Source organism: Lonchura striata, chromosome 5, assembly GCF_050655825.1.
Source record: "Lonchura striata isolate lonStrDom1 chromosome 5, ASM5065582v1, whole genome shotgun sequence".
NCBI classification, from domain to species: Eukaryota; Metazoa; Chordata; class Aves; order Passeriformes; family Estrildidae; genus Lonchura; species Lonchura striata.
The window spans coordinates 47916879-47934739 of record NC_140707.1 but is presented as its reverse complement, the minus strand read 5'-3'; the positions used below and the strand labels follow the sequence as shown (position 1 = coordinate 47934739).

Genomic DNA, 17861 nt, shown 5'->3' with positions numbered 1-17861 from the left:
TTTAGTGTTAGCAAACTCATGAAGAAAATTCAAAAATACGAAGAAAGAAATCTCTCCATAATCTCACTTTAGATTGGAGATGTCATGGTGCACTAAGGAAATCAAAATAGCTCTCAAGGTGTAGAATTTGAAGAGCAATATAGCTATTGACAACCACAACCTTGAAAGTTAGTGGGAAGGCCAGATAACTCAGTTTCCCTCTGGAAACCAGAGCACTAGTGGGTAGAATAATAGAACAATTTACCAAGAGAGAATAAACAGGCATTTAAAGATACACAACATGAAAGATGGAACTGCAATTATTTTCTGAGAAGAAAGGGAAACATTTTTTAAGTAAGACAGCAAGGATTCCTACTACAATATTCATAAGCTGAAGGAAACTAGATGTTGGAAGAAACCAGGAACTGGTGACATGGTAGAAACCTTTTACACCAAGCTGGACTTGGAGTTAAGCTTGCATTTCTACATGAAAACTTTGACACAAATTGGTGGTCTCAGACCAACTCTCAGTAGACGAGCATATATCAACTGCAGGGTGCTCTACACTGATTCCTGTCACAAGGCAAGGAAAATTGATCAGTCTTAGGAGCCAAACTCTGAAACCTACTGATACTTCATTGCAAGTTTTGAACAGCTCTCTGAAACAATGAAGAAAAGAGCTTTTTAGCACTGTCTGTTCTGATTCTACACCTTTTTTCCCTTGTAAATGGTAGCTAGCTGTGAGGAGCAGTTTATAGTTTATCATGTTGTAAGAAGTAAAACAAAATAGCCTGGAATAAGATGAAAATGTTTTCAGACTGGCTGAATGAAAAGCTGTCAGGGGGCTAACAAGTATGATGAAAAATCTAAGTCAGTAGGTGTGTATTTACCAGAAGCTGAATGTGGTCTCTCCATCTCTTCTTTCTTGTCTTTATCTCCTCCCCATTAAGACTGTTTTGCAAAGTTTATGTGTGCCTGGTCATGGCTGGGGAAGTGAATACAAACTTCACTGAAATGTCAAATGATTTATGTAAATTTACACATAAACTCACAAACACACAATCCTCCCCCAGAAAAACAAATAAAAATAGAAATTGGTACAACCAAACCCCAGAAACAAACAGCCAAACAAACAACAAACCCTACACAAACATGGATGCCAAATCACTTGAGAAACTTATTCAGGGAAGATATGGATTTGATGACCATGTCAGGTACTACACTAACAGCAGAAATCTTATTTATCCAGTATCAATGCAAAATAAATGTTGGCAGAGAAACAAAAATTTCAGGGTTGAAACTAAAAAGAAAAGAATTAGAATGAATGAAAATATGTTCCAGGCTTAAGATGGATAATATCATCTCTAATGATCTCAATATGCTTAATACAATGATGAGCACAACACCGAGCACTGGGAACCAGGTCATGGCAAAGAATAAAAAAAAAAATGTATTAATCGCAATCTCCAAAGGCAGGCCATAAAAGCCATATCACACACACTGAAAAATAATTCATTAAACTATATCCCAGCTGGAAGTAGTGAAAAACAAACAGAATAAAAAGACACTAAGCAGCAGGGAGAAATAAACTTTATGGAACTGTCAAAGCATGAACAATAGGAGGGAGAAAAGAGAAGGAGACAATAAATGTGTCTGGTTTATTGGTAAAATAGCCACATTAGGACAGACATGAGAATTAAATTTAAAACAAAACCTGAGAATGCCAAGGCTGAAGTATCAAAATTATCCTACTGCAGTTCAGGACATCCAGTACTTGTAAATTGTGGCTTGGCAGTATCTCACAATGAGAGAAACATCACTAAATGCTAATCACTCATGGAACATTAGACACCTCTCTTATGTAGCCCAAGATGAAGTGAAAGTGAAAATGTCCACATTTCAGGATTGATTGATAAAGCAAAAGTATGCATAGCCCCTATATGGGAAAGAGAACACTTTCTCAGCTAGCTTGTCTTTAGGTCTGATTTAGTGATGAAAAGCAGTACTTTGCATAAACATTTCTAACAGCCCTTTTGTAATGTTACCTCTTTCTATTTTTTTTAGTTTTGAGGAACAGATGGGTGAAGGCAACACTAGTAATGCATTCCATTGTATAATAGAATTAAAAATAAGGAGGAAGACCACAAAATGTATTCTGTTTAAAGAAATTAATACCAGCCACTTTGAGTCTTTGCTAGGAAAGTTTAAATAAATGTTTTCACCACTTTTGGCCTTGTCAGTTTTTTGCACCCCAAAAGTGTGTGATTTTCAATGGTGTTTGTCAGCCACAGATTTTACAGGCTTCATCTGGAGCTGTGTTTTATCAGAACAGATGAAAATGTGGCCCAAAGTATACGGGCAAAGAGGCATCCAATGCCACTGGCAACTTTTGAAAATTTCAGCCTATCCATCTACCAGGTTCTGCTGCAACTGATCATCTTTATAAGCAGAGATGCCAGTATGTACATATGTATGTACATATAAGCAATCTACAAATGGTAGTGCACTGTAAATGTAAATTATGTCAATCTTTCCATTTGATCCTCAGTTAATTAATTTTTTTTATATGCACTGAATACCACAGAAGGATGAAGAATTTTTCAGATGAGCCAGACGGATTATAGGTGCCTAGCTTTCAGTAAAATACAGAGGAAGCTGAGGCCCCAGATTGCTTTGGATTCTTTCATGTCACTGTTGCAAAGTATTAAATCCATTATATTTGAACATAATTCATCCACCAGTCATTGACATATGACAAAACAGACCTTAAACTATGAATTACTGACTTTACTGAATGAAAGCATGTTTTTTCAATTAAAAAAAATGCTGTCTATCCCGGATACAGTTTTATGAAGACTCAGTAAGGATCCACAGTAAATGTTCTCACATAAGACATTAAGCATCTGCAAATGCCAAAGTCTTGGATGGTAATTCTTTCTCTCTCTCTTTTTCCCCTTTGACACCCTGAATCCCTACTCCATGCTATGGACTAAAACCCTGGAAATTATATCTTTGTAAAGCAAAACTATTTTTCAGCTAGAGGAATGAATAAAATTATATTTGACACATAAAAATTTCTTTCCTCTACCCTCCTTTTTATAACTGAAAGAGAGCCAAACTAATTTAAACCAAATCTGATTTTAAAATCCTGCTGAGCTGAGACTTTTAAATACCAAGTTTCAGCCTGGAGTGAATTTTTATGGCTGTGTTATAAACACCTGAAACACAGCAGGTGCCATAGAAATATATACAGTTTGTGTTTTTATATTATTTCCTTAGTTCCAAAGTAGGTTCTAGTCAAAGCGAGGATTTTCCTAATTTTAACTTGTTATGGTTATTACAGTTCAAACAAAAAGGCTTACAAACCAGAAGTAATTTGGAGTGAACACACACATACATACTCTATAGTTTACAAAATTATCTAATTGATACATTTACCATTTGGCTAAAATATAGAAAACTTCTGTAGGAAATTCTATTGATAGTGATCAGAAAATGAAACCCCTGCCAGAGAAAGTTGGTTATAGCATCTCTCAATAGTGTGCTTGTAGTACTTTAATGCACTCTCTTAGAGCCCTCAGTTCCATAATGACTTCAAGATTCCATCAAGCTCTTTTAAAAGAATAAGTACTCATTCAAAAAGTGATAAAGATGCTTGTATTCTTTAGTTAAACATATGTGTTCTTAATCTTTCAGGCTCAAGAGTGTAACTGTTTGGAAGTACTCAAGAAAATGAATCCACATCAAGTAACTGTGAGAATGCAGAGTGAATTTGTCACGTTGCATTAAACTCTGCTGTCCGGACAATCTCATTCAGATGTAAAATACTTTTGATCCCTTTATATCTAATACATCTAGAAAGAAAAATTAATTTTTAAAAGTAATAAATAAAAATTATTAATCCTGAGCAAAGGTTCACTGTATGAATTAGTGCCTTTAGACTAAAGCAAATAAGAACTTCACTTACTGTTTGGTAGCTTAAACATACACAATCACTGCAAACCAGAACAGTTTCTCCTTAAATAAAAGGCAGTCCTAATTACATGACATTTACCAGGGGAAAAAGCACACACCTGGACTTTTCCTGTGAGTCACTTCATATTATAGAAATTTACATCCTCCTTTATTTAACTTCTTTGCACCTGCCCATAACCCAGTACACTTTACTACTACATTTTATACTGAATTCTGCTGTATCTTCCTGACTGAATTGAGAAATTCTATGACTGGATTTTAAACAAACAAAAGTCTATCTTTTTATTGAAACCAACATTGATTTTGAGGCCTGATTTTTAAAAAGTTCGCACATGGTTTTCCACTCACAACTTTCAGTTACAGATGTAGACACTGTTCAAATGATTGTTACTGCATTTAAAAATATTTGCATGAAAACTTGCACATGCAAGTGAAATAACTCTGTATTCAATTTTTGCATAAATTGGTCTAAGTGGCCATCTTTGGGTTCCAGCCTGTGAAAACCTGTAAGCACAAACTTTTCTTGAAATGAAGCAGGCTAAGTTAGATGGAACTACTTAGGAATTTACAACTGGAACACATGTTTCAGTGGCATAGTGATTAATACATTAGTAAAATTTCAATATATTTTAAATTAATTTAAGAGCATATTCAGAACAGTATTTGGGACATTTTAATCCAAGAGTCTTGATCCCCAAGAGCTCTGTTAGCTGCCACTGGAAATATCCACATACCTTATTTTTTGCCTTTCCATGTTTCCACATCACCAGTGCAGCTCAGTGCCCATTTCACACAAAGCCCATGGCTGCCTGCTAGAAGTGACACACTCAGGTTATGCCTTCTGGATTAAGTACTGGCAATAAGTGTCAGCTGGCTTCCTTTTTGTAAATAAAAAAAATATTGGAAAAACTACTGCCAAAATGATTACTTAATAACCTATATAAGCAGTCCTCAGAGGCAAGAATGAAATCATGGTTCCTTCTAGCAGATCATCAAAATTACCAGAGGGCCGGGTTCATGACAGAAAATATCCCTTCAAATCTAAGGTCAGTCTGTAGGCTAGGGAAAGGGGGGAGGACGGAGTCTTCCAGTAAGGGAAATAAACTTCAGTCTTGCCAATGAGAGAGTGGGACCCATCTCCAGCCTCCCAGTAAACAAACCAATCAGTAGCTGGAAGAGGCCTGGGGAGACGCTGCTCATTCTTCCTCAAGCAGTTTGTTCTACAAAGGGACATGAAAAAAACTTTCCAAAGCTTCACTTTGGAGCATGGTTTCTGTCAGAAGAGGGCAGTAAGCTCTGCAGGAGAAGTTGTGTGGCCATACTATGTGACTGCTGCCTCCAATGCTTCCTTCAGGTCCAGCATCACCCGATCCACCCACCGCCAGGACACCATTTGAGAGGCTGGATCTGCAGCAGGAGAAGCCCAGGCTAACATGGTTTCTGAGGTTGTTGCCTTCACCCATACAAATGACAGCTGAGACACTTGCCTGGCTGCACCTGCACTCCCACACTTCACAGTCTGCTATTTAAAAATAAACATGCAAAATTTATCTTCTGAAAGAGGCAGGCCAGAAACTGCAGCTTTATGCAGGATGTGCTCAGCTGTGTATCCACCAAGAGAAGAATGAACTGTTGGGAAGCCATGCCTTCACACAGAGAGGGGAGTTAGCATCTAACTAATGTAACATGAGCCAGACCCTCATCTACAGATAAACACCATCTCCTGGAAAAACAACATCGGCACGAGCACCAGCATTATCGTAGCTGTTCAGGCAAATCCAGCTAGGTCGCATAATAAACATGTTAATACAGAAAGAGAGGTAGCCTACACAAAATGGATAGGTTAATAAAGTCCTTCTTATTACCTTTCTCTCCCTGAGTTTGCCTTTGATGTGCCATGGGAAGGCTGAAGAGAGTGATTGCCATTGGGGATTTTGAGAAAAAGTAGCCTCCGGCTTAATACAAAGCCTAAAGATTAGGGTAGAAGTGCGTAGACTAGGAGAATCTGCTAGCTAAACATTATCACATGTTCATTTTAATTTAAAATATGCAATTTCTTTCTTATTAATTCCATTTCCTTCAAGAACATGCATAGGTTACCAGATGCAGACATTGATGCACTAATATTAAGGGAAGAATAAGCACAGAAATCTCTTATCAATGAGATTGCTATTTGAAAGAACACAAAGATACTTCAGAATATAATAAAATCATTAGTACACACAATATTATGGGCTTTGACAAATGGTAAATTTTAAGTATTCCTCCAGAGATACAATTTGTCAGCTCAAAACCATCATTAGTCAGAATCATTCAGTTCTTATAAGGCTTAAGGGCTCCTTGCTGGTTCCTTAAACATGCATTTGCTTTCACGTATTCACCTAAGGCATTTGGAAAGAGTTACCTATAAAGCACTGTGCAATACCTGAGCACTAACAGAATGCTTGCCAAACAGAAGTGGGTTTAAGCATTCAATACTCTGCTGTACCAGGACTCTGAGGCTGCTCGGGGTTGGTGGTATGGTGAATCCAGGTCTATCAGTTCTATCAACACACTGCAGCTACATGACAGAAAGAACTACATTAGTACAGACTTCCCTCTGCAGAGTCACCTCTGTTGACAAATCTTTTGAATACCTACTTTAAACCATAAGATTTTATTCAGGAATGTCCTGTTTTCCTCAAGCCAGCACAAAGTTTGTATAAAAGGATAAAACATTAACCTTCTGAAGAGCCTGTGACTAATCCAACAGAAATTTGATTGTACATCCATGCCGAATTAATACAAATCTATGGTACTCTGATGATATTAATAATTAAATATCAGTGTTTGTTGAACTACAGCCCAAATGTATTTCCTCTGCAAAGTAGCTACTTCATTTTGTTGACAATAAATAAATGTTGGCCCTCTGCAGCCTCAGAGCTTATTTCTTATTCCAAAAAATTTCATTTTAATTTTCCATTTCTCTATTTTTTATTGAGAAGCAGAAACATATATTTACATGCAAAATTAAAGGACAAAGCACTAATCTGGAAAGAAAGACTCTTTTTGTTAAATATACTAGTTGCCTAATGGAAAGCCTCTGATAATTTTTTTCACCTTCCTGTGCCTCAGTTTCCATGTCTTTACCACAGAGAATTTGCCTGCCCTACTTTGAGAGCTTTTATGGATGTCTTATTAGTTAATCTGAGTTAATATAATATCTGGGATATCTGGGGCTAGTAAGCAAAAAATAATGGTAATTTTTCGACCAAGTTACATATCTATAAGAGATAAAGGATACCTTTATTAGCAAAAGACTAAGAATTGTTTTATACTGCTTTTCATTTGTATTTAGGACAGGAGATATGACTTTTTTTAAACCCACTTTGGCTTGCATAATCCAATCTTTGGATTGTGTTCCTAACAAACATTAAAATATTTTTTTCTGAAATAAAGAATATCCTGACCCAATGTGCTCACTACTCTTGCTATGACAACAACAAGGAAGTAATTTTAAAGTCTGCAACAATTTGGGTTACAAAGTATGCATATGTATTAAAACCCCAAACTAAACCAGAAACCATCATCAGTTATACCCCACATCTTACAAACTGTGCTTATTACTTACGTTCTATAGCATGAGCCACACAGTATATCATGAGCCACAATCATTCAGTGATACTTTTCCATAAGCCTACAGAAAAGTCATAGCTCATAATGGCTCAGCTCAATGGTTTACTATAGAATAAGTTTAAATTAGAAAGCAGGCTCTGCAAACTCTGCTGAGACTAACTCCCAAATGCTGCTGACCACGAGGACTTACCTGTGCAGTGGTAAAGTGCACAAAATTCAAAACAGACAGGAAGGACAGCTTACTATGCAAATATGAACTCTTTACTCATCCTTGTAAGGATTTCCATAGTTGCTGCAAATGAGATTGTGTTATTACACAGATAAGTACCCTGCATTCTTGCAGGGTTTATTATCCAGGAATTTCATAGATTACTAGAAAACTAGTATGCACAATTAATACATTTCATACATGAATCAACTAAGGTACAGAGAGATGGCAAAGACTAATTCTGAAAGATCACAAATTCATGAAATTTTCCATGATGAGGGTTAGAAAAGTCTTGCTTGAAAGATAGCACTAGTGCCAAGATCAGAGCTGTTCTGTTCCTGACTCATATACTCATGCACTGTCAACACTTCCAGTCTATTACTCAGTGTCTAGTGTAGTTAAAAAAAAAATCCTACAACAGTTAAAGACAGCAATTTAAGTCCATGAAACCTCCTGAACCTTTCTTTTAAATAATGTTAGATTGATTTTACTCAAAGGAAAAACAAGCAAACAAAAAAACCCCAAGCAAACCCAAAGCTCAGCTCTTGCAATCTGTACAAGACCAGCATTGGCAAAGTAGCCAATATATATATTAACAACACAACAAGTAACTGAGATTACATTAAGCAACATGAGAATTAAGACATAAAGTGGGAAACCTTTGCTGGCCCTCTGCAGCCTCAGAGCTTATTTCTTATTCCAAAAAATTTCATTTTAATTTTCCATTTCTCTATTGTTTATTGAGAAGCAGAAACATATATTTACATGCAAAATTAATGATATGTATTCCACAAGTACCAAATAGCAGAACAATTTCAAATGGAGCTTCTAATTTTGAGAGGTTAGAATCTGTCCTGCCTATGTGCACAGTAACAAAAATTTCAGTCTTATAAGTTAATTCTAATTGTGAGATTGTAATTTTTTTCTTTCATTATTCAAATAATTTGTTTTCTGCAGAAAAAACTGTGTAACCTATCCAAGAAGAGACTGAGAAGTGATTTAGGTCACTAAGCTGCTTAAAACTCCTTAATCTATTGCTTCTCTGTCTGGTTTATTCTCAGTTGCTTCAATGAAAATAATGTAAAAAGTCATGGCAGTATTAATAAATCTATATTAATTAGAGCTGACATGGCATTGAGTTTTTTTTAACAAATTTTAAGCAGTATATACTTCTGGAACCCTGACAACTTTTTCTTTTCTTTCATTTAATGGGAGTTCTCCAAAGTTATTTTAAATGAAACAATCTATCAGCCAAGAATGTGTCCCAAAGTCCAATTACTCAAGCCTTGTGGAAAGAAAATAGGGAAAAGAGAAAGGTAATATGTTCAACAGTAAAATAATCCACTTCTGATCATTTTCATAGTAATGATAATTTCTAGGAACTTGGTTTCTGCTGATGTCTGAGAAGCAATGAATTTTCTCACCCTTTGATGACTACTTCTAAAGCTGCCTTTACTGGTTCTATGTCTTAATAATACTGCAGTTATTTTCACATACTTAAATGTGTTTATGTAGCTGCACTAGTCTAAGAATAAAAGCAAAGCAAAGTTGGTAGGAAGATGACAGTGAACCTGAAAGCATGGTAATTTTTTACTCCCAAATGTATCAGCTGTTGTAAACATAAAGCAACATTGAAACTATTACAATAGCCTTTTCCAGCTATCTAAGGCAAACTGCAAAATGTTTCAGTGACTCTTCTACTTCTTTTACACTTTGCCCACTTGTGTTGTTGTCTCATTTAAGCTTGAATTAATGCAGATTGCCTGAGGGCTTGTACACTATGCAGTTTGCATGCATTTCTAAATCCCCTGTGAACTTCATAAGTTTATGCCACAGCTACAATGGCAATTGCTTCTTTGAAAGCAAAACATTTCTCCTCAGTCTGCCTTTCCCTTCTTCCTTCTTTTTGGGTGTTTGGAACACCTAAGTGTCAGGAAAGATGAACGCAACAAGGCGAGTTGTGGGCCACGGCCTCTTGCCCCTGGAAAGGTTCCTTCAGCAGTGGTAGGAGTCGGGCACTGATAGACGGTGCCCAGCCCAACCTCTCATCTTGGCATCTCGGCCCTGATGGAACAGTCTGACCAACTAGTGAGCAGGCACAATGCCATCCAAGCATATGGACATGAGCACAGCAGCCAAGTGACCATGTAGGAGAATCAAACATGTTTGCTGAGGGCAGGAGTCCCAGTCTGCAGCATCCAAACAGCTGTCTATCCTGAAGTTTACATGCCTGTGGTTAAGGGGATGTGACACGGCTAATCCAGATTTTGGCTAGATTAATTTTAAAATACAAAAATTAGCTTTCTTGGCACAAAAGGCATTTTTGGGTCCTAGATACATACCAATGTCTCCAAAACAGTATTCCAAATTAATTCCCACCTGACATTTCAGAATTAAGCTATGTGGTGAAATATCTAGTGTGCTTTCTATGCGTTTTACTTGCATAAAGTATTAAAGAAATAAAGAACATTCTTTTTTGCAGAATATTTATTTTAAACACACAAATGTTCATCCAGAAAATCATACTGCAATTCTAGATAACAAGAGGGAGTAATTCCTTTATCAGGGCAACAGTAGTACAAAAATCCCACTTATAGCCCTATTTTTCCATCAGGCTCTGAAGTATTAATCTTTGCAACTGGAAAAACAACTCTTTCTACAAATTAGAAAACAAAAAATCATTCAAAACTATTTATCAATAAAATGATTTAACATAAATGCTACTGAAATGTACACTGCTACTGAATTGACACCGTGAATTTCTGTATGTTGGAAATTTCTTATATTTTGATGCTGCTTTTCAATACTCAGTGATATACATGTACAAAGATATTAATTTTATTGTTTATGGTAAAGAGCAACATCATCAAAAGCACCATATGTTTATTGATGGTAGCAAACAGTTCAAAAGTGATTAAATAATTCAGTAGCTTGAATCTAACTTTCCAAAGTAAAGGAACTATTAATTGCAGATTCACAGCAACTACCTCCTCTCACTGGAATCAGTAGATTATAGGGATCTAAATATAATATTTGAATATTCGAGGCTGAAGAGTCACTGAAAGTAAGACAAACAGGGTAATACATTGTAAACTGATTTTTTAGATATTTTATTCTAAATTTCAGACAACTCTTGTGCCAAGAGGGAAAGAATATACAGTTTTCATTACAGAAAAAACTGAGTTTATATGCAGCCTCTTTCAGCACTCTGATTACCTGAAATTGAAGGAGTTACAAGTACTGTAAGTAGCTTTCATGTTCCAAAAGGAAACCGTGCCATAAAAAATACAAAACAATAGATCTAAGATTGCTTGTTATAAATTCTTAGGGATTTAAGGCCTGAAAATTATCAGTATGACTTAGAGAAGTATTTTAGAAACCTGGTTGAAAACAAGATCTTACTGTGATTCTTATGCAGTACAAACAACCACAAAAACCCATCAAAATCCTCCAAAACAAAACAAAAAACCCTCCAAACCCAAAATTTAAAAAAAAAATCAACAAATCCATAAGCTTTTTAACACCGAGCCAGCAATTTTAACACCTCATCATTTTGAAGAACTGGTAGTATTCTAGTTTCTTACTGTAGTCTATTATGTAAATGTAAATGGGATTTTTGTTTTTTCACCATATGCCCTTTAAAAATACATAGCCACCTTTTTCTTTCTGCAGTAAATGCAACTAATTTCACTCCATGAAGTGATCAAAATCTCTCTTCATAATTTTCTAGATGCACAACTAAAATAAAGAAAACATACGCAACCAAAGTTAAATTTTCTTCAAACTTTAGCCACAAAAAGTCACAGTAAATACCTAATTATGGATGTGTTTCTTCTAAGTCAAAATTTAGCAGCATATGTTTAAATTACCAAACGTGAGATCTGAAGTTTGGATTAAGAACCAAAATTCTCCAACACTGGACTGGGTAGCATCCAACTGTTCTGACCCCTGTTGAAGGGTTTAAACAGGCTGTTATAGAGCAGAAAGAAACCCTGTGCAATTCAGATTGATAGCATTTACAGAAAATTAAACTGCCTGTGATTCTTGGAAGAACTGTGATCATATTTTAGTGTAGGTTAAAACTGTAAATTTCAGATTATGTTCAAAATTTGACATCAAAGGTGATTCAGATATATGGCTACAGTAAACTTTCATCCCTTTTAAATATGCCTCCATTGCAAGGGTAAGTAAAAAAATCATCAGAATTTATGCACAGAGCTGTAAGAGTAATTGTCTTGCTTAAGTCTCCAATTGCTGAAACCCCTTATCACAGAAAAGCAAAAAGCTATCCCAGTTCAGATGAAAAAAAACTTTTCACTTCTCTCTTGGGAGAATCTGAATTTAAGCTGTGAAGTATTCTGAGTTCAGGCAGTATCTACTTCTGTTGACACTATTGGATAATGCATAAATAACTGAACACAGGGAGCAAGGGTTCCCATATCCTGACAAGTTGCTTTCACTCCCAAGATTAAAAAAAAATTCTTATTCTTGCTTAGTGTTTCAATGACTTGGAATCTATTTCTTACAAAACAGAATATCTCCAAAACAAAGATTCCAAGAGAAAATCTCCTTGAGCTTATATGCAGGCTACTCACCTGAGAGGAGCAGAAATTTGCATGCAAATAATTTGACTACCTGATGCAAAATTGCTTATTTGCAAAATGTTTTGGGGGTACTAAAACAGACTGTTTCAGAGGACTTATAAAAATATTCTTACAAAGAACTTCTCGGTTCTTTCTTATCCATATGGCTTATAACATGCACATTACTGCAAGAAAAGCAGGGATAAAATAACAATTGGGGTTATAAATTCTGTTGTAAACTCCTGCAAATGCACAGTTGAAAATTCCACTAGACACTGAATATCAGCAGTAATTACATTGCAAAATTGTAGAGCAGGAAGATTTTTTTAATTGCTCTTTATTTAACAAGACTATCATGTTCTCTCATTAATTGATATAAAAATGAAAGTGAGTAAAGAATAGTGAATCCTAAACAGATATATTTAATATTTTCACCAAAGGAATACTTATTAGACACAAAATCACATAAACATGGATTTAAATCTGTTCAGAACTTCTGCATTCCTCTTTGTCTTGCATACACCTTCACCAATTATTCTTACATGATAAATAATGTATATATGGAGTCTTCCCATGTTTTATACCACACTTCATAGGGTAAGAGGCAGTCATAAGTGTATGAAGCTCAAACTGTGAAGCTGGCTTCCCCAGGGAGCCTCCAGCCTCATACAAGGGAGGCATGAACATAGTGAAAATAGGCTACAAGGAGATTTTCTCTCCTTTTCAGTTCAGACTGGGAAAATATAAAACTATCTGCCCAAGTATTAAATTACAAGAATTAGACATAAAATGTTTGTGTTTTTCTGAGATGAAACTGAAAAACAAAGATAAGTAATATAAAAGACCAAGAATATGATTCTGCAGGGGAGGACATTGTTCCAATACAGAAAGTCTTACATGCTGTTGCTTTTGAATGGGTGAGAAATTTTAGATTTAAATTTGAGGACCACTTTCTTTCAAAAAAAAAGATATTAAGCACAGCCATGATCTTTAGACTTCCTGATGTCTTGATAGTGGATACTTAAAAATTTAATAAACCTTAGAAGGAAAGCAGAAAATTGAAACTATTGTTGAATACAGCTGGCAGTTTCTTAGAAGGTGTTTCTGCCCACAGAGAAATAATCCCATCCCATTCTGCATCAGTTTTCAATGCTATGCAAGGCACTTCAGGGTTCTACCTAGGCAGTTCTTAATAGTATGTACTTTGACTACTTCTTTGAGCACAGTTCTCTCAAACTCTTACCTTGCAGTAAGAGGAGTGCACATAACACTCAGCTGGCAGCTAACGGAAGAAGGAGAATCCAGGAGGAGATAGCCATTCCCCAAATGGATTCAGCATGGATCAACACAGTCTAATTTGCTGACCTTTTGGCTGCCCTCTACAACTTATTTATCTACTGAGCTTTCCCCTGAGATGAGAGGCAATTTTGATCTTTAGAGCTTCGATGAAAGAAAATTCCTCATCAACACATATATTGCTTTTTCATCTCTGCCTTTATTTAGTATAATTATTGTAAGGATAATAGCTATATAGTATAAATTGAAAACCAGTATGTAATAAGGAGAGAAATTCCAGAAACAGACTTGGAAAGGACTTAAAACCCTCTAGGACAAATGGGTACATAAGCAGCATAGTAACCCAGTTGTTCTGGGAATACACTTAAAAGTATTACAAAAATTACACCATGTTTCTAGAACATGGTGTCTTTTACAGTGGTTCCCCTCTATTTCTCTCCCTTTATAAGTGAAGAAAAAGCTGCTAGTGATAGACACTTTATTATTTGTGTTTTAACTTGCTAACAGGAACATGCTAACTTTCCAAATTACAGAAAGCATGCAAGTTATTTTTATCCAGTATACCTGCATTTCCTTCTCTGCTACATGTATAAACCTTCTAGAGTTCTACGTTTCATGAAGGACCTTGAAAATTCATGTCCTTTCACACTCATTTATAAATTCACCACTTGATAACATTTCATGACGTGATTTTTGAATAAAAATATATTGTATTGAAAATTTCTTTTCCGTTTGGATAATTATCTATGTAAAAATGCAGTAACCTAATACAAAATGTTAATAGCAAAAAAAAAAAAAAGGTTTTTCAAACTTATATATAGGTTTCTAAAACTCCTAAGGAATTAAATGCCAGAAGACTTTCAAAGAGGCAATATTCATTGCTGTGTACTGCAAATGCAAATCCTGAGGTGTAACCAAACTGAACTACACAAAGAATTTGTCAGAAGACAGATAGAAAAATCATCCAGTATTATGTGTCAAAGCAAGTCACAAGATGATTTTTCTTCCTCCTTGAGAAAGGCATTGTATTTAATCATGGGATAGTTATTTTTTAAAAAAATTACAGATCCAAAATTTCTGGACTGAATAGACTAGTATTCTGTGAAGCCACGAATAGTTGGAAGTAGTTTCCCACAAATACTACAGAACCTGCAGGTGCCTGAAGAAACAATAAAATAAAAAACCTCACATCATACAGTCCAGTCATGATTATTTCCTTCTTTCCTTTCTTCCTTGCATTCAGGTAGAAGAAAAAGACGATCAGTTAAAGGTTGTCTTGGTAAGAAATCTATTTTCTATATACATCCCTCATCCAGGTTCATAATTTCTTATCCTGACTTTGCCTTCAATTCAGCAGAAATTAATTTCTTCCTTCCATCCAGCACGTACAATACCATGCCGTAACTCCTGTTCCCTGTCAATTCCTTTCTTGGTTCATTCCCTTGACTGCTCCCTGCCATGCCTGCCTCTCCTCTACAGAGTGTGCTCTGCACAGCATGAGTTTGCCACTGGGGCTGGAAATGTTGGCCATTTCTCTCTGAGCACTGGCTAGGGCAGTGGGTTGCATGGCATTCTGCTCCCAACCCACTGGTAACTCATGCTTTTTCCTATCTCCTCTAGTGCCTGACTTTTACACTGCCCTTTTAAGCTGGATGCCATCTAAATTTTTAGTTTGGCTTATCTCTCATTGAATTCCTTCTCTAGAACAGAATCCCCTAAGATCCTTAATTGCATTTACCAACTACAGAAGAAATACTGCATACAGTTATGGTGCCCCAACATAAGCAGGGCATGGAATGGTTGAAGCAAGACCAGGGGAGGGCCATGAAGTTGATAAGAGGATTGAAGCACCTCCCCTATGAAGACAGGCTGAGAAAGTTGGGGCTGTTCAGCCTGGAGAAGTTGGAGAAGCTCACAGCAACCTTCAAGTATCTGAAAAGGGCTTACAGGGAAGCTGGAGAGGGACTCTTCATCAAGAACTGTAGTGGTAGGACAAGGAGTAATGCATACAAATTGAAGGAGAGGAAAGGTAGGTTAGATATTAGGAAGAACTTTTTTCCTGTGAGGGTGGTAAGACACTGGAACAGGTTGTCCAGGGAGGCTGAGGATGCCCCAACCCTGGCAGTGTTCAGAAACCTGATCTAGTGGGAGGTATCCCTGCCCATGGCAGTGAGGTTTGGGATTAGATGCTTATTAAGGTTCATTTCAACACTTTAACATTCTATGATTCTATGAAATATCCTGCACGAATATTTGAACTGTAAGCTTCAGCACAGATCTTTCTGCTCAGTTGCTCCACACCAGCATCTTAGCTCACCTCTCCTTTTATTTGCCTTCTTTTGCTTTTCATCACTTATGTAATACTACAACCACTACAATACTGTAGTTTATTTTAAAATGCAAATATGACTTGATGATAGTATAGGCCTGTTGACTGGGATAATTCTGTACTGCATCCCACTCTAAGACCACAGCAATAAGATTAAAAGATATTTTCTAGCATATAAGTTATCAAACTTATACTGTCTTAGACTATTTACTAGGTAGGAAATGGATGAGACTTGTGCTCTTCATCTAGTCTCTGTGGCATCTTATGAATCCATACGTATTGTCATGATGGGAAAGACCTATCAGCTCCTGAGATCTGCACCTGCTCTCCCATAAATCACTTGAAGTCTCCAAGTCTAAATCCTGGAGCAAGAATATGAGCTGCACATCTGCATGGAGAAGTTAACCTTCTGACATTCAGCAAATGTGCCAGCTTTGAAGCATCTGATTTTGTTTTTATGACCTAAAAATTACAAAGATGCTAGTCTTTGGTGGCTAATTCTTATATGGGTTTTGGTTACTATGGTATTTGGACATCAAATCATTAGGAAGCATTCACAAGGATTATCAAAACATAAGAAGCTTAAGAGAAAAACAATAGTTTGCTGATAAATTGTCATTTCAGACAGTGGCATTAGGTACACTGGAGAAATTTAGAGATGAAGTTATCAATTGCTAGTTCAACTATAAAAAAGAACCTCATAATTAACAATATTCATCTATGACTGAAAATTTTGTTTCTACTGTCACTCAATAACCACGGAAATCAGAATCTCTAATATTTCATTAAGTTTTTATCTGTATGAAATATTATAACATAACTCAATTTTTATATGGCATGAAGAAATTAAAAAAAAACTCCACAGATAAATCAGAAGAGTCTCACACTAATAAAACAGGGTAGCTTTGACACTATTGCCTATTCAGACCATGAGATTATACTATTTAGGGTATATAATACTGAAAGGGCAATCTGATAATCACACTAGAAGCAATTTCAAACCATACTACTACTGAAAAGTCAATTTAACTTTCCAGCTTTATAAGACTTTGTTATTGCTATTGTTAATTATTTCTCATTTAATGGGAAATTGGCAACAAGGTCCCCAACTGTCATTTTAAATCTGCAATAATATCATGTGAAGCTTTTCGTCCTTATTCCCAAGTCCTGGATTATCAGAGCTAAATGGCAGCTCCAGCTTTACAAAAGCTCAGGGGCAGGTACTGTTACACAAATTGCCAATTCAATTAACAGTGTGTAAATGCTCCACTGGCAGGCTGAGGGAAGGACAGCCATTTTGGCAAGTGTCATTCCTAATTTATCAAACTGTCAAACCTTCCACTCAGGTGCCTGCGGTCACTGTCTGCCTCTCAATGCTCAGCTGTAAAGCTGCAGAAACCAGTCTTGTAGCTTGACAAGGCACAATACTCAAAACTGATTTTAAAATCAAATGTACAGTTGTCTTAATTATTCTGAGTATAAATGATGTTTTAATTACAAAATCAGAGTGGGAATATTCAATCAAGATTCAAGATTACATTTATATACAAGTAGGCGGGCAGATCAAAGCCCAATCCCTAGCCTCTTTTCAGAGATAGCTATTCAGTTTTTCTTAGTGCAGTTGGTGATGGCCTCCCTCCCTCAGCTACTGTCCTTTAAGGTCTTTAATCTGATGCTGCACTTGGTTCTTACCAAACCAATATGTCTAATAATTGGAGGGGGGAAACCCCAAAACATTGCTTTCATTTTCACAGGCCTTGCTCTCCCCTTCCATCAGCAGACATGACCAGTCACTTGATTTAAGAATTTTTAAAAGTCTTTTTAAAAAGCTGAAAAAATAAATAGGTTAGGAAGGTCTTCTCTGAAAGAGAAAGGC

General features: G+C 36.2%; 1 protein-coding gene across 7 annotated transcripts in view; it reads right to left on the bottom strand.

Annotated features, from left to right (window-relative positions):
• The window catches only part of NPAS3 (neuronal PAS domain protein 3), a 589208-nt gene that overhangs the window by 314586 nt on the left and 256761 nt on the right, over nucleotides 1-17861 (bottom strand). The window contains exon 1 of one of the 7 annotated variants that reach the window (XM_085582105.1): nucleotides 870-17861. This exon is cut by the window's right edge and continues 63036 nt beyond it. The exons of the other annotated variants lie outside the window; for them this stretch is intronic. Within the exon in view, the coding sequence (XP_085438231.1) occupies nucleotides 870-894 (25 nt within the window). The 5' untranslated portion in view covers nucleotides 895-17861. The remainder of the gene's footprint in view (nucleotides 1-869) is intronic. 7 annotated transcript variants of the gene reach the window in all.